General features: G+C 46.4%; 1 protein-coding gene across 1 annotated transcript in view; it reads left to right on the forward strand.

Annotated features, from left to right (window-relative positions):
- CDC123 (cell division cycle 123) overlaps nucleotides 1-24,606 on the forward strand; it is a 424,883-nt gene that overhangs the window by 212,518 nt on the left and 187,759 nt on the right. Inside the window, exons 7-8 of the mRNA XM_085652872.1 lie at nucleotides 6,788-6,836; nucleotides 15,503-15,578. Coding sequence (XP_085508998.1) covers nucleotides 6,788-6,836; nucleotides 15,503-15,578 — 125 coding nt within the window. The remainder of the gene's footprint in view (nucleotides 1-6,787; nucleotides 6,837-15,502; nucleotides 15,579-24,606) is intronic.

Here is a 24,606-nt window from a genome sequence, read left to right on the forward strand (position 1 = left end):
GCCCCTGCATAGCGTAATCTCCCTTCCAATCACTGCTTTCTATTTGTATGAATGGAGAGCACTCCGTTCTCTGTTGCAAAAGATCTGATAGAGACTACTAGCCGCAGATTCCTTCACGTAGAATTATCCCCAGGCGTGAGACTGGATCCGGAAACTTTTTGCCACAGCATCCCTGCGCGCCGGGGCTGGGGCGACACCAGGCGAATCCGCCCAGGCGTCGTCTGCGTACGTGACGTCAGCAAGGTCACATAAGACCCGCCCTGACGCGCCCACATCAGTTTTTTCCTTTTCCGCGTGCAACGCGGATCCGATTCTTGCTACGGGCCTGTTAGGCCCCTTTATCCTTCCATTTTTTAGTGGAACAGTGTGCGAATGCCTTCGGGCTTTAAGACTTCCACGTCTTGTGGGCATCTTATGTCGGCGACGGACCCTCACCTCATTTGTATGTGGTGTTTGGGGGAGGATCACGGCACCACAGACTGTACGCAGTGCCAACAATTGTAGCCGAAGTCGCGGCGGGAGCGCCGGATGAAACTTCTCTCGGCGTGTCTCTCCAGGTCGACGTCCTCCCCTCGGTCTGCTTCGACTGACGGCTTCAGACTCGGCCGTGATCGCCGTCCTCGCCTTTCTCCAATGTCACGTGAGCGTCGCTCCCCGGTGGGTAAGTGTTGCAGTTTGTCCCTGGGGGCTGGTTCCCGGCCTACCGGGGGCGTGGACTCTCCGCGGGTGATGCGGCCCCGCGTGTCGTCCTATCCACAGTTTCCCATTGTTGGGGCGTCGAGAGTCCAAATGGAGACATACGCAGTGGCTTTGCAGGCCTCGCTGGCGTCTCCTCCTCCTTCCCCTCCTGGGGCGTCGGCGGATCCCTCGCTCTACACAGGGCCCTCTGCGACGCCGCCAGTGGCTTCGGCCCCGGCGCTGACTGGTTCAGATCCAGGCTTGGAGGATGTGGTACTGTTGGGGTGCGGCTCCTCTGGGGCACCTCCTTCAGGCCACGGCGTCTCTGCCTCGCCGCAAACTCCCGCGGGGGTTCCTGTGGTGTCGCGGGAGGTCGCCGGGGTTTGGGTCGCATCCCCGAGCCCCTCTCGGTCCTTTAACAGGGTGGTCCTCTCCAAAGATGTGGTGACGCCGCTACGGCGCCAGCAGCAGCTGGACCGTGCGGAGCCACAGGGGTCGGTGGACCCTCCTCGTCCCACTCCGGGTCGAGGCCGAGAGACGACCTCTCGTCCCTCTCCGGTCCCCTCTCATCCCTCCCCACAGGTGGCTGCCTCGTCAGAGGGTGAGTCGGAGGTTGAATCGTCCGTGGCGCCGTCGCATGGGTTGCCGAGTGATCTTCGACTCATTCTGGACCGCGGCTGTTGGAGGGCTTCGTGCCACTCCCCAGGTCCGTCTCATTGCCCTGCGTAGGTGGCTGCCTCGGCGGGGGTCGGGACGGCGTCATTCCGGCGCCGCCCCGGAGCCGGTGCGGCTCCAGCTCTACTCCGGTCTCCACACCGGTCCCCGGTGCGGGGTGACTTGGAGGTCCCTTATCCGGTGACGCCGGCTGGTGCTGACGCCCTACCTCAAGCTGCGGATTCTACGGCTCCGCGCAGGGGTCGTACCGCTGATTCGTCTTCGGACGCTCCTTCTTCTCCAGAGGCATGCATATTGGTGTCGTCCTCCCCGGAGATTGGTCGCCGTGTGGTGTCTTTTTCACCGGCGTCGAAGGGCGGTTCCCTGCCCTTCCTGGGGCAAAGGTGTTCGTCGGAAGAGCGGCAGGTCCCTCATTCTTTATCTCCCTCTGACTTTCAGGTATGGCCCTTGCCCGCCTCGCTTGGCCTCAGTGACGGCCGCCTTAGTTTGCAGCTGTCGCCCATGGAGGAGCTGATTTCTTCAACGCAGGGGCCCTACGGAGGCAGGTGCGGCCTTCGCTCACGCAGTGTCCACGGCTGTGGGCATCCTGCGCATGGGTGATCCGGTGGCTCACTTTCCGGCGGACCATCTATTGGTGGTCCTCCACCAGGGCTCTGGTGGGAGGCAAATCTTACTTCCCTTTGAAGGTTCGCTCCTCTCTTCCCTGACGGGAGCTTGGAAGCGTCCTGCCTCAGGGGACCCGGTGCCTCAGCATCTTCTGCACCGGTACCCCCCGGCGCCGCGTGACCCTGCGTGTGTTTCCCTTCACCCCTCAGCCACCAGCCCCCTTTTGCGGACTGCCTTTCCCTCCCTGCTGCCGCTGTTGACTCCCCCGTCCCGAGAGGCCCCCTGGCTGGACTCTTGGGGACGCAACATGTTCGCCTTGACCAGCGCGGCCCTGCGGGCCCTTAACACCTTGTGTGTGCTGGCTAGGGCCTCCTCCTGTTTGTGGGACTCGGCGGAGTCTCTGAGATCTGCAACGTCCCAGGAGTCTGGCCTGGTGGACTTACGGCATCATGCATTGGATGGTCAGGAGCTTGCGGTGTTTATTCTCCGCTCCGCTCTGGACATCTGGGAGGTGCTGGGCCGGGTCATGGCTTCCTCAGTCCCTCCATCGCCATGCTTGGCTTCGGGACGGAGTATTCCATGAGAATATTCGGGAGCGACTCATCGACCTTCCATTTGATGGCAGCCTGTTGTTCCATGCCCTGGCCGACACCGCCATCCAAAGGCTCTTGGCGGGGCTCCTCCTCCGCCTTATCCTCCTCCTCCTTCTCCTCCTCCTCCATCCCCTCCTCAGTGACTTCTGAGTTGGGTTGATTCTGGGCCTTCTTAGGCAGGCTGTTCTGACTGAGTGCAGTGTGTTTTTTTCTAGCCGTTTCGTCCTTCCTTGGGACTTAGGCATTGTTGGCTGCTGGATGGCCCTTGTTTTGATTGTGTGTGGTTCTGCAGGAGTTGTTGCGCAGACTTGGCTCTGAGATTGGGTCTACTACTTTGTTTGGGCTCCGTGTCAAGCCCTCAGCGGGGGTGTTTCTTTCCCTGTGGCTCTTTTGTTTTTTCCTCTGCGGCGGAAGTTCTTCCAAAGAGGGTTCCCATATCTTGGGACTTAACGTACCCTATGTGGGGTAGTGGTAGCTGTCATATGGCTTGCGCTCTGCTAGAGGGTTCTGGTCGCCTTCGGGTGCCTTTTCTCCATGGCGTTTAGGTAGGTTGCTTTTGCTTCCTGAGGTCTTGTGTGCGGCCACTCGTAGTGGTGGCCCGGGCATAGCCTCCTCTCACTGCTCCTGTCCTGAGGTCTGGGATGATCCTGTGTTCTCCCTTGCTAGGCGTCGCCTACTCGGCCTTCCTGGGGCCTCGGGCTGTTCTTCTTGCTTTTGGCTTTGACTGCCGGTGCTGTTCTGGCTGGCAGGCTGCTTTCCATCTGGAGTGGGTTCGCCTTCTTTCCCCTAGTTTCCTTGGGTCCTCTAGGCTTCTTCTTCTTCTGCTTTCCTGTCTTGGCATTGGGCGGAAGCTATGTTGCCTTGTGATGGGAGTGGGGTGCTTTGGCCTCTCAGTCCATGCCCTTGGTTTCTCTGCTGTGAGTGTACGGGCCTCTTCAGCCTTCTTTCCCTCCTACATCCCCTTGGGGTCGGTGGGGTTCTGCTTGTGGGGGTTCCCTTGGCCTGGCCTGCGATTGTACTGAAATATTGCCCCGCTGAAGTCAGTATCCAGTACATTTGCACTGAAACATTGCCCCTTTGAAGTCAGTATCCAGTGCGATTGCACTGCCCTTGTACTGGCCCTGCGTTCTTGTTCTGCATTTATTTAATGTAGTACATTCAAATGCACATTTTACAGGGGACATTTTTTCAGAAGGCAACCGACCAGGAGAGACTTTGAACTCCTCTGTATCATTTGAAATGTTGATTTAATGGAGCTGAAACAATGCGCTGTGTTTAAGTAGTGGTTTAACTTTTTACATGATTTAGAGCTGTAGTAGCTAGAAGGCATTGCTGGCTGCTTCTGGCTTTGGACAGGAAGGACAAGACAAGAGCCAGGGCGGTTTCAAGGGACCCGTTAAAGAGACAATCAATGCCAGTTATAGCCTTGTGGGGCCCAGCGCTGCTTTCGCTATGTTTTGGTGCCTGGTCTGGAGGAAATTAAAGGAGGCAAATTTAAAACCACAATAATTAATTGTTTGCATTCCAAGCCAGCCTTGGGCTGCCTTTGGGAAGAATACAAAAGAATGCCAGCCACATGGAACGAACTGGGAGGGTGATTGCTGCAATAAAATGTAAGCAGCTATGTCTGAGCACCTACAGTGTAAAACGAGGTTGAAAACATAATAAAATTGTCCCCCACAAGCAGATCAACAGAACAAAGCGTATTGATATTCTACTAAGTCCCTCCTCCTTGGAGGAAAAAGGAGGGGAAAGAGGCAGGACAGGCCACTAGTAAGCAAGGATTTTTAAAGGACATTAAAACAAATAAATGAGAAACAAGGAATGACGTTTGACCCACAGAGATATATGTATACGAAAGTATACAAGAGGTTGTATGCTTACGCTCAACCTAAAAATATTTGAGAGGAATAAAGGCACTGTATGTGCCTACATTCTGCAGCTCTCAATATTATTGAAATTCTTCTTTTTGCTTACAGGAAGATTGTGGGTTAATTTCAGAGGTTGTTTCTCATTATTAAAGATTCAAAGCCCCAAATTGGGTAATTTTTGTGATTTTCCCATGTTTTTATTGCAATTTAGGATTGGTCACAATCAATACTAGTTTCCAAAAGCACAATTAGTATTTTGCATGTCAAACCATAATGGAGAAGTCGGTGTTATCCTACCTCCGTTTGGTCCCTCAGTGTCTTTCCCATGGGAGTAAGTAGATGCTTAATAGGCTGTTGAGCAGCAGTGATGGAAATCTATTGTCTCTCAAGACATACTTCTATTCATACACATATTTTAAGTTTTAACCTTACAAAACATCAAATTATCATACCAACCAACAGTAATATCTCAAGAGATATTTTCAAAAAGTATAGCAGTCATTGGTTGATTAGTCTCATACCTCATATTCTACATCTTTTATTATCCGTCACTGGCACTCACTTTATCAGCCTCAGAAGGATGAAAGTCAGAGTAGATCAACGGGAATTTGGACCTTTTCTCTTCTTTTGAAGTGCTGACTCAAAATTGCAGATCTGGTGTTCTCCCAGGGCAGTCGTTAAGACGTAATAGAGAGCACCCCTGCTCATTGTCAGTTTCCAGCTCCCCGATATAACCCTACCCTTGTTGACTGTAGCAGTCTCTTTATTATTTAATAATCTATTCCACCTACTCATCTCTGGCCCACTGTTCATGTGTTAGTGTTTCTTGACAAGGTAGTTCCATCGTATGGTCGGATGGGTGCAAACTATATTTATTCTCTCTATTGCATTTTAAAATTCAGATGATTCAGCACGTGGAGTGCAAACCTGAAACAAATAAATAATACTGGTTATTTTGAGAAATCAATAGCCATGTTCTGGTGAGGTACGTGTAATATCTGTAGATTCTATGTAGAGGTTTAGAAACGAGAGAGGAGAGAGAATCATGGACATGAAGCCTGAGAGAGAGTTTTACCTTGTAAAGGGGGGCTCTGATGTCTCCTCAAATTCGAATGCCTGTTTCATCGACTTGCACATAATACACGAAAGGGAAGCACACCTTAACATAGTTTATTTGTAAATGTTATGGACTGTATACTGGAAGGTTTTTAATCGCACTTTTAAAGCAGTGAAATGTTAGAAGTTGTGTTTTACCTTTACTATATTTACAAATACTTAGCGATGATGACGTATGTTGTGTGGTAGTGTGCTTTCTTCATTGTCTTATGTGAAGTTGCAACATTGTGTAATTACCCTTGCAGAGATGATGTTGAATGTATTTAATTTCACTCTGTTTGTACTTTTATGATTATAAAAGCTATAATCAAATAAGGTTTTTAAATGGATAGCCTTTCAAACAATGGATTCGGATATATCCGCGAATATACTTTCGCACTGAACAAAAACCAGACCTGTTATTTGCTACGTAAAGTGACACGTTTCAGCACCCCACGCATGTTTTTACATTTCCACAATCTGTACCACATTTGGGAAAGATTATCTTCTGAACTTTGTTTCCAACCAGTTTATAATGGTTGCAAAATATGATTTCTTATTTCCGTAGAGGTGAGCTGTCCACCTTAACTTCAGACGCGCACACACTCTCTCTATCCCCCTCCCTCACATTATTATGAGAACCAGCCATTGACCGCATGAAGTGTGCATTTACTATTCTAGGTCAAGGCGCCCTTTGATAGTAGGTTAGGTTGTATACCGGACCGAGGCAAATATAACTCAAAACTGTAGTTCATACGTTCGCTCAAAGGTACCTAAACACACTAAAGGGACCCTTCTGCCTGACGCACCGGTCCTCACAAAGACTGTGTTTGTCTGGTTCTGACAAGGTTAACCCATGCTATGAGGACCGAGCTGGTCCCCACAGTGTGGGTTATACATGCCCACACACACCTCCCCTCCCAAATTTTTTTTAACAAAATTGGCGAACACAATGCTGCATTTGGAATTGTCATCGAATGCCTTTTTTCACTGATGGAAAAACATCTTTCAAATATTAAAAGCCTTTTTAATCAGTTTTGACGTCAAATAATATTTACACGTTTAAGAATCAATTCTGTCATGGATAGCCTTCCCTAAAGCATCATGTTTTTTGTTTGCGCATTTTGCTGATACGCTTGTTTGAGGTTTTTGCTGGCTTTGTTATTTAACTTCTTGAAAATACGTGTCAATGAGGTTTCTGTTACAGTTTTGAGGTGGTGCAAATGACAGTTGTATTGCATGTTGACACTGTGAAATGTTTCCTTTTAGGTTCATTCACTGCGCTGATGATTCCCCGGATCCCGCCATAGAGTTTGAGGTAAATATTTACTTAAACCTTTTTTTTTGTGTGACACATTAAATATCTGCGGAGAGAAACACACATCCACACCCACTCTCACTCACTCACTCACTCTCGCTCTCTCTCTCTCTCTCTCTCACACACACACACACACACACACACACACACACACTCTCTCTCTCTCTCTCTCTCTCTCACTCTCACTCTCACTCTCACTCTCACTCTCACTCTCACTCTCACTCTCACTCTCACTCTCACTCTCACTCTCACTCTCACTCTCACTCTCACTCACTCACTCACTCACTCTCTCTCTCTCTCTCTCTCTCTCTCTCTCTCACTCACACACTTTATCTGTGACACTCACTCACTTTCAGTCTTCACTTGTGAGTTTTTGGGACCAAAGATCAGCTATGGGGCAGGCTTTCCTAACACTGCCAACAAAAAACAACCTTTAATTTGCAAGGTAAAATAGCCGGCACACTCTCTGAGGTTTACTGTGAGTTACATTTATTTAAAATCATTAATTTTAAACGGCAAGGTTGCACTCAGCGAGTTTCGGCCTGCTGACCTTTCTCGACACAGTTTTTTCTATACAGGTTATTGATTTTAAGACTTGGCTCACAGCCATTTATCTTCTTACATCTCCATTATTATTCAGTGACAAAGTGCTCTGGTACACAACAGGTACAGCAAGAAGTCAAGGGGTACATCCCGAATGTAGGGTATAGAGGTTATGAGTCATAGTAATCCAGCTACCTAACGACTCCTGCACTTAAGTGTTTGTGCAAAGTGATGTTAGCCTCTTAAGGTGATCTCTTATCAGTTTTGGAGACCAGTGTAAGGATTTGTAAGTGCTATTTCATGGCATGTGCGACGGAGACATCTTAGTTAGTGCTGCCTCCACACCTAGTCTTCCAGGCTCATTCCACCAGAGCCAACGCTTCTACCACTGCCCTGGCACAGTGATTTTCTGTCCAGGACATCTGCCAGGCAGCTGCGTGGGAGTCACTCCATATGTTAATGAAGCACTGCTGTCTGAACAGTCAGTTTCACTGAGAGAAGCGTTTCACCTGCTCCATCCTGCAAGACATTCTGGTTTGAGTCCATTCATAGACCCGCCTTCAACTTGGTATCTATCCAAAAGGTGAGTTATCTGTGGTAAGAAGTCGTTTTTGGAAAAACAAGATCCCCTTAAACAGGCTCCCTAGGCACAATATGTAGCAGTTTGAGCCATCTTTAGTCAGAAAAGAGACAATCTATCGTCTCCCCTTGAGGCTTGCTTTGACTTTCAGACCTTGTGCATTTGCATTAATGCTTAGACTAGTAAACATGCAAACCCAAGACCCATGCAGGAAGAACAAGGCTAATCTAATGGTTTCCTACACAATCCGAGCCCACGGCGTGGTCAGTCATTTTCAGTAGAAGAGGCACCTATATTATGGTACTTGCTACCTCTACTACTGTGAGACAACAAGCACTTAACCATACAGTTCAGCAAAAATTTGAAGTTTTATCCCTATGGCTAGGTAGCTTTGAGACCGGCACCAAAAGGCTCTTAAAGGGTGGTGTGTATGAAATACATTATCAGTTATTCACTAATACGATGAAGAGTTACAGTAATGTAGGACAATCCCCAAATTAAAGTTGTAATCCACTATTTGTGGATGTGTGCAGCTTTTATCACACTTTGCTTACCTTGCAGGACATGACCATTTATGCCTTTACCTTGCAGTTAGGTACCATTCAGGCTTTTTTTTGGTACTTTAACACATTGTAATGTACCACACAGGTAGTTTTTTTTTAAATTACATAATATTATGAAATAGGGGTATTTAAGGGTTATGGGATGGGTAAGGGCTCAGGATGGGATTGGTTTAGTGTTTTGCCTTGAGAGGTTCTAACTCAAGATAAGAGGGGTGAATCTGTCACAATAAGGTACGCATCAAAGGTTCTTTGTGATCTAGAACTCAATTACTCTGTAATTGAGAAAGAGTTTCTAGCCTGCTATTGGGTCATAGAGAAATGTAGGTCATATGTGTGGGGTAGAAGATTTTGCTTCCAGACAGAACATAAGCCTCTGGTGAACATTTTGGGTGGTGAGAGTGTCAAGTATAACACTCCTTGTACTGCTTGTCTTACTGCGAAACATTTACAGCATGACTTCTTAGTAAAACACATTCCTGGAAAGGATGATGTAACTGCAGATATGTTGTCCAGGTTGCCTGTATGTGTGATCAAGAAATGATTGATCTGGAGGAAGACATGAGAGTTGTTTTGTTGCTGCAGTGGACATGTCTTAGTTTAAAGCATGTTTAGAAAAATAGTGGAAACAAGCTAGTGAGGGTGATATGGTGTTAAAAAAGGTCCAGGACTTTATTATTAATGGCTGGCAAAAGGAGAGGTCTGTACACCCTGTGATTCAACCTTACTGCAAAATTGCTGAGTAGTTGTCCATTGAAGATGATGTGATCTTGAGAAGGGGACATGTGTGTTGCCCCAGTGTCATTGCATCAAACGTTGGTCAAAATGTCTCATGAGGGGCATTTGGGGGCTACAATGACAAAAAGGAGAGCCAAAGCTTATTATTGGTGGCCTTCAATGGACAAGGATATCGACTGTGAAGTCAAGGAATGTGTAGTGTGCAGTAATTCAGAGAAATGTCTCAGAGATCTTAGAGTGATTTCCCCACATTTGAAAGATATTCTATATCCTGATAGACCATGGGCAAAATTGGTAATAGATATGGTTGAACCTTTCAACTTTTTGCCTCATCATTTGCAGTATGCTTTTGTTTTAATGGATTATTACAGCAAATGGACTGAAGTTCATTTTTTTTCTTTGCCTTCGGCAAAGAATGCTGTATCATTTCTCAAGGAGGTCTTTTCTATGAAAGGTTTTCTGGAACATCTCATTTCTGACAATGGAGTTCAATTAGTTAATTATGAGATGGTGGAGTTTTTTATGTCTTCGGGAGTTAAGCATTCAGTTGCCTCTATCATCCTCAGTCAAATGGACTGGTAGAGAAGATGCATAGAGTTGGGAGTGATTGCATTAAGTGAACCAAGAACCACAAATACAATGTGGATGTACAACACCCAACTTTGTCACTCAACAGTCTCCAATCAGCCTTTTAAGTGGATGTCTCTCTGCCTCTATGTTGTATTCCTCTTGGCTGCTTAGGTCTGTCAAGCACAAGTTTATTAATATTGATGATCGGGATACCTTATGCCAAAGAGTGAGTGTGATCCGAGGGAAACAAAAGGCAAGGTATGATGCTAGAAACTGTGTAAAACGTGTGATGTTTCAGGTGGGTGACTGCGTGGTTAAAAAAACTGATTTTGTAAAGGAGAGGCCAAATATGGGGCTCTAGTTAAGATTGAAAGGGTCCGTGGAAGTGCTATTTGTGTGGAAGGGGGACATTGGTGGAGTGTCAGTAAGATTGTCAAGGTTATTGATGTAAGAACTTCCTCATTTGCTGAGTCCATAAAAAACAAAGAGGGAAAGGTTGGTCAGGGTTATGATGCTCTAGATGGTCCTCTGGCGCCATACCCCAGTCAAAGTTTTTCTCATCTGAGTTATTGAGGGTAGCGTTAAGAATATCTACCCGCAAAAGATTTGTGCCTATGAAATTAAGATGAGTGTATACATTTGTGCTGCATTATTTTATTTTTTATAGTGTCTTTAGGTTTGTGTTGATGTCAGTTTCTAATAGAAATGTAATGGTTGGTTGCATTATTATTGGACGGTTGCTTGCTGCTATTTTCATGTCATATAGTCTAGTTTTATATTGTGTTCGTTATTTTTATTTCTTTTTGTTTCATTTAGCTATTTTTGATATTGTTTATTGTAAAGAAAAAGAGATATGTTGTGACTCATGGCATGGAACGAGTTCCATGCATGCCATGATTCCACCGCTCGTGTTGAAGGCTGTGTTATTGGGGTTACAGTTGGATAACCCTGGAGAGCGATACACGGCGGTGGGTCAGAAAGTTACTACGCATCTTTTAAAAAAAAATCTGAGATATTTCTACTTCTCTGAATCTTTGTCATCTTTGTACTATGTCACTTCGTTGAGGATCACACTGATAACTGAAGTGCGTAATTTACTGATTTGCATGGACTCAAATACCAACAAACTAGCGGTTTACAGGGTATGCTAAAAGGGTATATATCTCATTGCAGGTGGACATCTGTGTATTTATGCTCGCACTGGTGATTCTTTATTTTTTACTACATTCCTTGCAGTTGAGAGTATTGTAACAGACAGAGCCTCTTCTGCTCTTGAACATTCTTGTGATAAAGGCGGTTCTCTTACTGTAGCAAAAAACAAAAATTCTGCTTGTTGTTTATAAGACGGTAGCCCATATAATTCCCTGCCCTTTTTGATCATTCCATTTTTAGCGCACATCCAACATGTGAGAGTCTGATGTTACAGGCTTTGTTGCAAAACTCCTACTTTAACGCGTTCCTGCTGACAGAGTCTAAAATATTGATTTAATTGAAGCGGAATTTGTTTTCTTCCCCTGGAACCTTTCATTCTGCTCTATTAAAGCTGCATTGTCTTCTCTTTTGCTACAACTACTCTGTTGAAGAATGTGAACTTGGTTACCCCTTATCCGCTAGAACATGTGTTAATTAACCAAATGCCAAAAGTGGCCATGGTTGTGTCATTTTCTTCTTACTAGTTTGGATACTGCGCCCCATCACCAACTTCCCCCTCCTTTCTAAAGCTCTTGAAAAATGCGCTCTTCATCAACTGGCGAAACACATTGTCTCCTTTTAACCTACTTGACTCCTTACAATCCGGATTCCGTAAAGGCTGCAGTACAGAAACTGCAGATGACACCCAACTTTACTATAAGATGAAATCCCACTCTGACGTTCTACACCTTGATAACACCCTGTCTAAAATCCAATCCTAGTTCCACTCTAACCATCTCAAACTTAACCCTAAAAAAACGGAAATCATTCTCTTCTCTCCAAAAAACAACCCTCTGCCTATCCAAACATGGATCTCTGACCTTAATGCCGTCAACTGTCACCTCACCTTATCAAGCTCAGTAAAATCACCTGGCATCACCATTGACAACAGCCTAACACTCCGGACCCACATAAAAAATTCAACCAAAGGAGCGCTCTTCACCCTACACCATCTCAAGAAAATCAAACCCTTCATCCCAGCTGACGACTTTAAATCGGTCGTCCAATCACTGGTACTCTCAAAAATTGATTATGGTAACGCCCTCTTCTCCGGAGCCCCAAAAACTCACCTAGCCCCACTCAAATCTGTGCTAAACCTAGCGGCCAGGCGGATCACTGACATCAAACGCTTCGTCCACATCTCCCCAGCCCTTAAGGCCCTTAAATGGCTGCCCATTGAAGGCAGATCCACCTATAAGATGGCATGCATTACGCACAAAGCCCTTCACCAAAAAGCCCCACTTTATCTTACTGATAAACTCAAAAAAGCAGGATGTGCCCGACCATTGAGAAGCTCCAACGCCCTCCTCCTCATCCCACCTCTGACAAAAAAGAAAGCCACTCAATCTTGCTCTTTCTCTGGAAATGCCCCCAGCATATGGAATGTCCTCCCCAAAGACCTGCGCTGCAACCCCTCCTACAGCAGCTTAAAAAAAGACCTCAAACTGCACTTACTCAAGAAATATTGGGGTCCATAATCCTTTCCCTCCCCTCTTCCTTTTCCTCTCCTTTTCCCTACCTGCCTTACCTCCTAGCCCTCCTCCATCTCAGGATACCTTCTACTACTCGACCACCTGTACCCATTTATTTCTGTTTCTTATCCCTCTTGCGACGCCATTTTGTTTATTTGTATTTTTGCTACTTGTTCTCCTCAATCGAACCTATGTTATCTCCATGATCTGAACAATTGCAATATGCCTGTATGTCTGTATTATCTTCACTCATGTAAAGCACTCTGATACCCCCGGGTCCAGCCAGCGCTATGTAAAACATTTAAAATAAATAAAATCAAATTGTGGCCTAGATCATGGTCACCAGAATAGTTCTGCAGTGCTTCACCTAGATGCACACCATGGTTTAAATGATATGTCTTTAATAGTGAGACTCGGTTCTGTATCAAGGATTATTAAAGTAAGTCTAGGCGTGTTGAGCAGCAGAGAGATGCCCTGGCCTTAGGACTGGTTTACCAGCGCCAAACATTTTATCAGAAGGATTATCTGAGATTGAGGGGGTCAGGTATTTTTTCTCAGCAGAGGTCCATGTCACAGCTTGAGCTACAATGGAACATCAGCTCTTTGATGGGCAAGGGTGCTCCGGCAGGTGCCATCTTAGTTCCATGACCACCCACCATGACTCCTGTACAAAAAAGGAGGAAGATAAAAGGGAGTGTGCCTTGGGCTAATGGGGTCTGCATAGTCAAATTAAGTAACTCCCTTCTTGTTAAGAAGCCACAACTAGTATTCCTGTCACCTCTCAACCTTGTCAATAGGATACATCAAACCTTTACTTACACTAGAGCCCAATCAAGAATGGTACATCAGATACCTTCTGGTTGGCAAACATTTGTCATCAAGTTCCTGAGACATTATGTTTTCATCATTGTTATCTTGTGACTCCTAATGACTGTCCCAGTTGTTGGTGGCTCAGTTACTTCGTGTGGTAGTCCCGATATTGTTTTGTTGACAGGAAATGGTCAGTTTGAACAAGCGATCTTGAGACTCTTTTGAAAGTTAGTAAGTTGGATAATTTATTTATTTTTGTCCTGAAGGCTTTCCTGAGTTGGGGAACCCGCTACAGGCATTTAACACCCCCAAACGACCGCTTCCAAGAGCTGCTCTGGTTCTCTTTAAATGCATTGTTTGTTTGCCATAGGGATGTGTGTGCATTGAGTTTGACTGCCATCACTGAACTTCTGTCCTACCAACCCTTACACCTCCGAGTATTTACCAGCTGCCTGCCCAAGCTCATGTGGAGATCTGTGGTGTGGGCCAGTAGCACTGGATATTCCAATCTGAGGTGTTCTTGCAGTCACAAAGTGAACACCGGCATCATAAGTTGTAGGGCATTAGTTATCTACAACCAAGCACATTTCCTTGTGCACATAGTAATTATTGTTATTCTTGCATTCGTTTTAGCCTTCGTTGGCTCCAGTCTTTGTGGAAACACAACAGTTGATGGACAGAATGCAGAACAATGTCATACATTCACCCCAGTACAGAGATCTGGGTCTAAATCCATCGTTTTCTTGCTCACCATTCCATTCCAGTTTGAACACAGCCATATGCAAATCAGTCTTGACCCTGTGCCTCATGGGAACAGTCCATCCCGATCTGCCAAGCCAGGTCCTCCCTGGACTGGAAACAAGCATCCTAGGACGGGTTTCAGGGTTTCACCCCTCTTCAGCCAGGATAGCTTGATTCCAGTGGCATGGAGAGCACGGGACGCACGTCTGGGCATACCCGTCCCACAAATGCAAAAAGAACAGTTGATGGACAGAATGCAGAACAATGTCATACATACACCCCAGTACAGAGATCTGGGCCTAAATCCATCGTTTTTTTGGTTACCATGCCATTCCAGTTTGAACCCAGCCATATGCAAATCAGTCTTGATCCTGTGCCTCATGGGAACAGTCCAGCCCGAACTGCCAAGCCAGGTCCTCCCTGGGCTGGAAACAAGCATCTTAGGACCAGTTGCGGGGTTTCACCCCTCTTCAGCCAGGATAGCTTGATTCCAGTGGCATGGAGAGCACAGGACCCACGTCTGGGCATACCTGTCCCACTCGGGGTGACAAGTGCAAAAACAACAGTTGATGGGCAGAATGCAGAACAATGTCATACATTCACCCCAGTACAGAGATCTGGGCCTAAATCCATTGTATTTTTTGCTCATCTTGTGGGGACACTTCCCACAAGAGTTTCAAGCTCCGTATTTATGAATTCTTGCCTTTAAGCAGCCATCTTGCTATTTTGTTTGCTTGGCGACAACCTCTCTTTGTTTCCTTTAGTCTTACTCCCGCTTTTCAGTGTCCACGTGGTTGACAGTGTTGATTTTCATTTGTATCAAGCTTAAGCACTGTAGAACCTGCAGTCAGCATTTGGATAATTTTATTCTGTTAGCAAGGTTCTGCTTATGGGATGGTGGCCCGGTTTGGATGAAATTGCTGAATATAAAATACCAGGCTTACTTAAGTGACAAGAGCACCAACAGTTTCACAGATAATGGTAATGCGGGGATAGCAACTTGATAGAATTACAATATATGGCACTTGCAGGTGAGTGGGTTAGGAAACTAACAAGTTGCTGCAGCAGCAGTCCTGAAAAAGAAAAAAAAATGTTTTTAAGGCCAATGACCTTGTGCTTTTGGAAAGTGTTGTGAGCTGTGGATAGTTCAGCTTTCTTAAGCCACACTAAATGCCAAATAACATCTGTAATGTAACCTTATGTTATCATAACAAAGTAGTGCAATAGCAGGATTTGTAGCTAACAGTATAATCACACTGAACCAGACATGTATAAATCTATTTTAAAGAGCATTAATCATCTCTATTTCGCTTTCATTTAGTTATGTTTTTTGCACTCTCATTTCTTGCGTTAAGAAATTCAGTTATGTGGTATATAGCCGTTGTTAAGAACGTCTTGCAGTAGAAAACAAATTAGTAGTTCGAAGATGATTGATTTGTTTCTTTAATGCTTTTTTTGCAGCTTGTCCTTAGAAAATGGTGCGAGCTGATTCCAGGCGCAGAATTCAGATGTTTTGTTAAGGAAAATAAGCTAATAGGTAAGGGGCTTGAATAACTTGAAAAAATGCTTATATATATTGCATTTGAGAAATAGTGCTTCAAATTTAAAGGACTTTTTATAGCTTTGCTTTTATACATAATTTGGCTGGTAGTTCTGAATGTTCGTTTTAAAAATACTTGCTGGTAAACACAGTATTGAGATAATTTCAAAACTCTATCAAATTTAATTGTTTTTGCTATTTATTTCAGTTTTGCATATCTAAAATATATAAAATTAAATACTCTGCAAAGCTATATAAGGTTTTGATCTCAGATGTACACACTGATTCAGTCAAAGAGGTGTAGATAGTAGGACCACGTGTTTTTTGTTCGTTATTGAAAATGACATTTTCTTGTGCTGTAGAGCCACAGGACCATGGCTATCCTTTTTAGGTCTCGCCTAGCCAAAACATACACTGTCTCTTCAAGACAAGCCGTTAACTACTGTATGGGCTATTAGCACGCCCAGCACTTTCCATTGGTTGTTTCGTCTGCCTTTCGAAATTCCTTTGTTTTCATTGGTGAATATTTTACATTTGTCCTGCCTTTTGACTGTTTCGTTCTGCCCTGAAGACTGCCCCTGCTGCATGGATCCTTTCACTCTGGGCCATATGTTTAGTTTCGGCACAATACTTTTTCTTTGCGCTCTCTCCTCGTTTCCTTGGTGGTTCCCTATTTCCACCACCAGGTTTAAAAAATGACTTCTTTCCAAAGTTGTTTTTGCATTTGCAGCACTTCTAAGCCATGTGAAGGACTCGTGGATCCCAGCACCTTGCCTGTGTTTTACCAATCTCATTTTGGTTCCAGGGCATGCAGCATCTGCTGTTTTCTTCCTCCTACTCCCTTCCCTTGGAGACAAAAAGCCTCGAGCTCCATCTGAGCTCTGGGTTATCAAGATAAAGGTTCCCTGGGCTGTGTGATTATCTGATTCTGCATCATATGCTTCTACATTTAGGCTCCCTCCTGGCTTAAACTGCCACTTGATGGCAATACATCAAGTTTCTAATCTTTCTTTTTAAAGATCTGTCTCCACGCGCTGAGAAATCCTGGAGAACATATAGGCATCGACCAGGTCTCATTGCTTAGTGCATACCTGTCCTAAGGAACTGGCACTACAGGACAGAAGAGTGACCTGGGGGAACACGTGTGGTCCATACTCCAGACCCTGGTTCTGGTGCGTGACTCTGAACACAACAGCGCTCATTGGGACAATTGTGTCAGCGGATTGCTCTGACCACAGTTACTGCTCTTTCCTCATACAGCGGCTTTTACCAGGGACGTTTTCGGAGCTTGTCACAGTGCACATTTGCTGCTGCTACTTACACAGCGGTGTCTGCCCAAACCATAGTGTAGCATCATGAGCGCTGCACACACAATGATGTTTACCTGGGTCATTGTGTCCTAAGGTGGCAGGATTCACATGTGGTGGCACTACTTATAAATTAAGTGCGCACTGCAGCTGTGTATGGTTATTCAAACGTGGCACAATGCACTTTTAATGACACCTCACACAGCGGTACTTACCAGAACCCCTGTTATCACAGCAGTGCTTACTAGAGCCATTGTGTCAGAGCCTGGCACGATACAAAGTTCAGGGGGCACTACTCACATAGCGGTACAAGCCTTCAGGGGGCACCACTTTCATAGCGGTAGTAACCATGGTGGTCTATTGAAGCACTACTTGCTACCTCAGAGCAATAGTGTTGGAGCATGCCATGAGTCAGTTAGGTAGTCATTCGTGAGTCAGCAGTGCTCACTTGAGGCCTTGATTAGTGTAAAGATCTGTTTGCAATGGCACTCCCCAAATTGCATTTGCCACTTGGAATAAGGCGATGGCACGAGACTGGGATGTATAGGAGGATAGAGGATACCTCACTGATGTTATTGGAAGTCCAGAGGGCACACCATGGTGTCACTCATTGGCTCTTTGAGTGCCTGCAATGTGGAAATGGGAAAATCAAGTGCCCAAGGATAGAGACAGCGGCTTTTTGTTGTTGTGGAGGTTTCCACTGTGGATGGCGAGAGGGCGTTAAGTGGACACAGTTGCCATGCTGTTGGTGTTTGAATAGTCTGCTATCCTTGGCTGGTAACTGCCCCTTCTACTGTTTGCATCTTTCATATCGTGGGCCTGCCCTTGGTTTGGTGTTGGACTCAGCCAATGCTGAGGGGAGGGGAGAACTAGCCAGAGTGGTCTCCCTCATGGTGTTGGACTGTGTAAAGTGTCCGTGGCTGTAGACTGGACTCTGTCTCCTCTTCCTCCTCCTTTGTACTGAATTCTTTCAGTACCTTGAAGGGGGCTGCAGCCCACAAGGATGTTTGTTCAGTACCAAAATCTCAAGACAAGGAATTGCTTTGGCCTGTCAGTCCCATCCAAAGGCCTCATTCGCTTAGTCCTTGCAGCATGCATATGACGTTCCCCCCGCACCCCCCCATCACTTACGTGAATGGCAAGTCCAGCTTCGAGCCTGGGCAGGCCTGGCCCCATGATAATCACCAACTCCTTTGGGACTGAGCAGACTTTCTAGGAAACTCGTACGTCGGCGTTGAAGAAAAACGCAGAACCTCATTTTTTAGGTCTTGCCTAGACAATGTCTTTTTGCTTATATATAACATAAAAATGCTCACACTTTTTTATTATAACTTTTCAACATGCTGCACAGCACTCACCCTGCACTACAACATAGCTTAAAGACATTGGCAAAGCAAATACTCTGGCTAAACACTTACAAGGTCACAAAAGCGAGACCTATTGGCTATGCCAATGATTGTTTTAACCTTTGTGCAACCTCTTTCCTGCAGTATTGCATTTCAACACTATCTCGTTATTTGGCAATAGTTACCCCAAAATCAACCTTTGGCAAGTGCACAACAAAAGCACACGATTAAGTTACAGGACATGGTTGACTTTGCTTACAGTAGGAACAAGTACAGGGCGAAGCATCACATTATACAATGTCTCTTGGTGCTAGTAAGGAGACTGCAATTCCTCATTTTGGTATTCATTTTCTGCTATTTAAATTGCAGTTCTTTTGGGCCAGTACGGTGACTGAATTTCCTCCTGGGGCCACATCCGCTGTTCAGAAATGCCATGAAACCGTAGGTTTTTAACTTTCCCATTAGAATAATCTCACTCTAACCAGTACATTGGAGAGGCTCTGCTACCTCCATATCCTAAGTTATGATCATTCTCTGGCTGGTAATGCATTGGTCATAATCTCCACAAATCTCCTTAGTGGTGTTAGGACACTGCTTCCATACTTGTTGTTCCTGAATTATAGGTAGCTTAGTCCCAGTTCTTCAACACATATTCCTTTGCCATTACTGAATTGAATAAGCCGAAGTAAAAGGACAGGGGAGTTATTCATTGTAGCTTTTAAGTTCTGTGCCACACAGCAGTAATCCTCTTTTTATATAACAATCGTCCCGAAGCAGAATGATGATAATAATGCTAGAAGACCTGCAACCTGTCCTACCCCTGGATAGGACAGGTGCTTACAAATGTTGCTTGAGTTCGTAAAACAGAAGACAGCGTTTGGCAAAACAGGAGCAGTTTACCTAATTAAACATTATAGCTGGGAGAACAGTTACAGGCATAAGGTCTGAGGACTGTCTCAATTTACAATCCATATATGTCCATCTTTTATACAAAACACAACAAGTTATAAAAGTTTCCAGCGTACCATATATGGTGAGGAATCTTGGTTGCTGCCTCTGGAGTCATAAATTAATGATCAACTGGTTACTACAGGCGGGTCCTGACCTCACGTGGACCCAGTGGATAACATGTCCAGATGTCTGGCATTGGGAGCTCGTGATCACTACGTGTACTTGGTTCTGATTTGCTATGTGCTCCTAACTCATGTGGAATCTGACTTTTTATGGTAGTATTAGGGCAACGCTTACCCGCTCCGGCCATGTGTGCTTTATTGGGGCCATTGTAATGTCACTGCGCCTATCTGTGGGATTGATCAAGAGTTTCCTGCCCGACTGGTTGCCTGCCAGCTACGCAGCCTCCTACCTGTGACCCATCAGTCAGTAATCCCAGGCCTAGGTCTCAGGGCCTGCTTGACTACATATTTGCGTATCAAGGTTGAGGTGGAGTTCAGAAAGGGCGATCCTATTAATAAGGACAAGATTTCATTTTTATTGATGAACGCACCGATTTCCATACTTACATTCCCCCCCCCTCTAATTAGTTTTTCACCTACACTTAAGCATTTATTCAGTCACTTCATTTGGGGCCTGTTGTTCCTTATGCTTGTTTTTGACTACAACTACCTTCCTAATTACTTGTTCTCTTCCCAGTTTGAGGATTGCGTTTTACAGCAGGTGTTCCAGGTGTTCCCCAATTGTTTAACCCCACATACCAATAGCAACATAATGATAACTGGCAACAGTGATTTACATAAATTGGATATCCATTGTGTGAGCGAGGCGAACTAATTAGAAAACCACTACTGCTTAGGAGCACCTCCCTCTTCACGCATTTTTCTTTGTTGATTGTGCAGTGCTTGAATGGCAAGTGCCAGGGTTCCATTGTCCATGTTATTTCCTTGGATGAACGTACAGCAGGACGCTCCGATCTTGGCACAGACTTCTCCTGCCATTGCGGTCATTAAGTCCTGTACATAACGGTGCTACAATACCATGAGGTGGATTACTCGCATTTCTTCCTTGATAGAATTAAGGCCGAACTCAATCTGTTCATCGTTTTGAGCGTCTCCCACTGGGTGATTTGTAATTAGCGGGCATTCACTTTTGTCTACAGGGTGAATAAAGGTAGCGATCCCCCTGCCCACAGCTGTGCTTCCGCGGACAGTTTAAATTCTTCTGGAATGTCTTCGAACTATGCCCAGCCAATATAGTCCGCAGCTCTCCTTTCACGAGCTTGGTGCAGCAAAGTTGTCTTTTTCCTTAATCGGTGCTGGTACAAGTCTGTTAACTCTCCTCCAAGAATAGCCAGGGTCGGGGTATGCATGGTGAACGGGGAACACAGTCCCCTCCATCTGGGAATAAGTTAAGTGTAGACCTGCTTCCTGCATTGCCAGTAGTAATCCATTAGCGTGGAGGTGCGCCGTTGCATATCAGGAATATATAATATCACTCCAGAGTGAGTATTTGTGCCCATCGGTAGCATTCCTTTTCCTCTGAGACATAAGGAATATAGTGTAAGTTTCCGTACAATCAGGGGTTGTCCTTTCCCTTCTAATCAAGTGTATCCACCCACCATGGTGTCCCAAATTTCCTGACATGGTGTAGTCCTACTTTCATTAAACCTTCATTCATGCGACCCATTCCCTTTTTATCCCCAAGTTGAATGGCCCTGCATAGAAATTCCATGTCCTGAGACCACTTGTTGTTTAAGAAGACCGCCCTGGATACACTAAGAGCCACTCACGGTCCACAGATGGATGCTGTACACTAAGATGGGGGTTTGCTACCTCCAAAAATCTCTTCTCTGGAAAATCTCGGGCCATGTGATATCTTGCCCTATGGTACCCTTCCCACCCATCCTGTCCAGCTCGGTTTGTATATCAGTGTGTTCAGTGAGGATGTATAATCTGTTGCATTGGTTTTGTATCAGGATATGTTTACAACTATCCTGTGTGGTTCTATCTTGTTGAGTTGGAGCTTGGCTCTTATTCTGCTAGGTAAAGGTAAACAAGGCATTTGCTTTCTTGTGTCAAGTAAAGCCTATTTGCGCCTACAGCATGTGGGATTAATTAGCAGACATCCACCTCGACAACCTCAGCGGCTACAACTCCACCACCCTCCTGGACAACTTCGCCAACATCGGACTGAAACAGCTTGTCACCACACCTACCCACAAGGCAGGACACACCCTCGACCCCATCTTCGCAGGAGGTAACAACATCCACTTTATCCACACCACGCAACCCCCATGGACGGACCACCACTGTGTACACTTCCTCGTCGACAAACCCACGCTGCCCAAACCTGCACCGCGCCCTCCACAAAGGAACTGGAGGAAAGTCAATGAGGAGCAGCTCAACTCCACCCTCAACTGTGACGCCCCCACCACCTCGACCAACACCAACCTCACAGCCAAAGAACTCCACTGATGGATCTCCAACTGCGCAGACAAGCTTGCACCCCTACGTAACTCTGACAGACAGCGCCCCAGAAAGGCCACCTGGTTCACCGCAGACCTCCATGAATCCAGATGCACCTGCAGATGTCTCGAAGATTTTGAGAAACAGCAAAACGTCAGAAGATCGCACCACCTACAAGAACGCCATGACGGAATACCACCAATGCATCAGATCCACCAAAAGGACCTTCATCCAAAACAAGATCCCCGCCAACTCCAGCAACTCCAAGGAACTCTTCAGCGCCATCCAGAAATTCACCAAGCCCCCCAGCGAAACCACAGACATCACCCCCTCCCAGGACCTCTGCAACAAGCTTGGATCCTACTTCCATCTGAAAATCAATGGCCTCTACGATGACCTCAACGACCACACCCGACTCCGAAACCACTTCCTTCTCGAGCAACGCCAGCCAGCCCACTATCACCTCCTGGACCCCAGTCACCACCGAAGACACCACTTCAACCATGAAAGGCATCCACTCAGGAGTCCCCATGGACGCCTGCCCATCTCACATCTTCAACAGAGCTGCCATCGCTCCAGAACTACGATACACCATGAACGCCACCTTCGAGACCGGCATCTCTCCCGACGACTGGATACGTGCAGAAGTCAGACCCTGCTCAAGAAGCCCTCAGCAGATCCCACGGACCTCAAGAACTACCGACCCATCTCCCTCCTACCCTTCGCAGCCAAGGTCACCGAGAAGACTGTCAATGTCCAACTAACAAAATACATCGAAGAAAACTCCATCTTCGACCCCCTCCCAATCCAGATTCCACAGCAACCACAGCACCGAGACTGCTCTACTTGCTGCCACAGACGACATCCGCACCCTCCTTGACCAAGGACACACTGCGTCCCTGATCCTACTCGACCTCTCTGTAGTGTTTGACACCGTCTCCCACCGCACACTCACCACCAGACTCCAAAACGCCGGCATACAGGGAACCGCCCTAGACTGGATCCGCTCCTTCCTCACCGGCAGAACCCAAAGAATCAGACTGCCACCCTTTCTCTCCGAACCCACGGAAACTAACTGCGGAGTGCCCCAAGGATCGTCGTTAAGCCCCACGCTCTTCAACATCTCCATGGCCCCCCTCGCCGCCATAGTCAGACAGCACAGACGCAGCATAGTATCCTCCACCGATGACACCCAGCTCATCCTTTCCCTCACCAAGGACCCCAGCACCACCAGACGCAACTTCCAGGAAGGAATGAAGGACGTTGCATCCTGGATGAGCAGCAGCTGCCTGAAGCTTAACTCTGAGAAGACCGAGATCCTCGCCCTGGGACCCTCACTCTCTGCATGGGACAACACCTGGTTGCCCACCGCCCTCGGCGGTCCCCACACCCACATGCACCATGCCCGAAACCTCTGCATCATATTCGAATCTCCCCTCTCCATGACCCAACCGGTCAACGCCGTTGCCTCCATCTGCTTCAACACCCTCTGCATCCTCTGAAAGACTTTCAAATGGATCCCCCCGAATCAAGGAAGACCGTCACCCAGGCACTCATAACCAGCAGACTGGACTACAGAAACGCTATTTACGCCGGAATCAAGACGTCTCTGCTCCGCAAACTCCAGACCATACAGAACACCGAAGCCAGACTCGTCCTCGACACAAACGCATCCCCAACATCTGCGGAACCTCCACTGGCACCCCTTTGAGAAGAGTTACTTTTAAGATACTCACCCAGCCTATAAATGCCTCCACAACACTGGACCCCAATAGATCAACGAGAGAATCTCCTTCCACGTACTCAAGAGAAACCTCCGATGCGCCGCCCTTGCCGAAACCCTGCGCATCCACAGAGCCAGAACAGGTGGAAGAGCCTTCTCCTACATCGCGGCCAAGACCTGGAACGAGCTCCCGATCGACATCAGACATGTCCCCTCCCTGAACATCTTCAGGAAGGCACTCAAGACCTGGCTCTTCAACTGAACGGAGCTGCTACCCTCCTACCCCCCTGCGCCTTGAGACCCTACTGGGTGAGTAGCGCGCTTACAATTCCCCTGATTGATCGTTGATTGACATAACATGACCTGGCTGGTGCTTGGGAGCCGACTGTGTTCATGTGCTGGTATCATATGTGATGTAAAAGGGTGCTGTGCATGTGGGATGCTGGTTCTGGTTGGTGTAATTGTAGGTAACATACGAGAGGTCCCTACGCAGGCACTCTAGTTCTCCTTTAGTGAATTTCTTTTGGCTCAGCAGTTCCTCAGTAGTACTCAAGTGTGGGACTAATCATAGTAGGCAGATCGTACATAACCACACAAAACTTTTGTCATAACACTACAGTTCTAGTTATGGGTCTCCTGGGAGTCGTCTCTGCTCCTCCGGTGACTGTGTTCCTTCTGACCAGTTTAAAAAAGTTTGCAGTTTTAAGTTTAAGCGCGTCATCACCATGGAAGGGCTAGACTGCACTTTGGAACAACGCACCTATGCACTGTTACCCTCCTCCTTAGGGCCGTGGATGTTAAGCAGGCCCCTTTGATAAGGGCTTGTGTTTTTTTCTTCCTTCCATTTGCGCAAGTACAGCAATGTCCCTCTTTCCTTTTAATCGTGGGAGTTGACAACTAGTCGGCGTTGGTGCACTTTGTTGTCCTTGTGGTTACCTTATTTGGAAGAACTTTGTTGACTTTTAATTCAGTTAGCTGCATACACTCCGTTTTCAATGGTTTTGGAGAACCTTTATTTTACCCCAGGGATGTGATCCCATCGACCTACCAGTCGCGATCTGGTGCAGTAACGGAAGGTGACCCCTGTTGGATAAGCCTTTCGCTGATTAGGGGAGTGGGGTGATTACAGTATTTACAAGACAGATTTCATTTATATAAGCCATTGAGCCCCCAGTCCTACTGGGGTGCTTTCTGACCTTCTCCAACATTTCCGTTCTAAGTGGTCAGATC

The sequence above is a fragment of the Triturus cristatus genome, chromosome 4_1 (genome assembly GCF_964204655.1).
Source record: "Triturus cristatus chromosome 4_1, aTriCri1.1, whole genome shotgun sequence".
Lineage (NCBI taxonomy): Eukaryota > Metazoa > Chordata > Amphibia > Caudata > Salamandridae > Triturus > Triturus cristatus.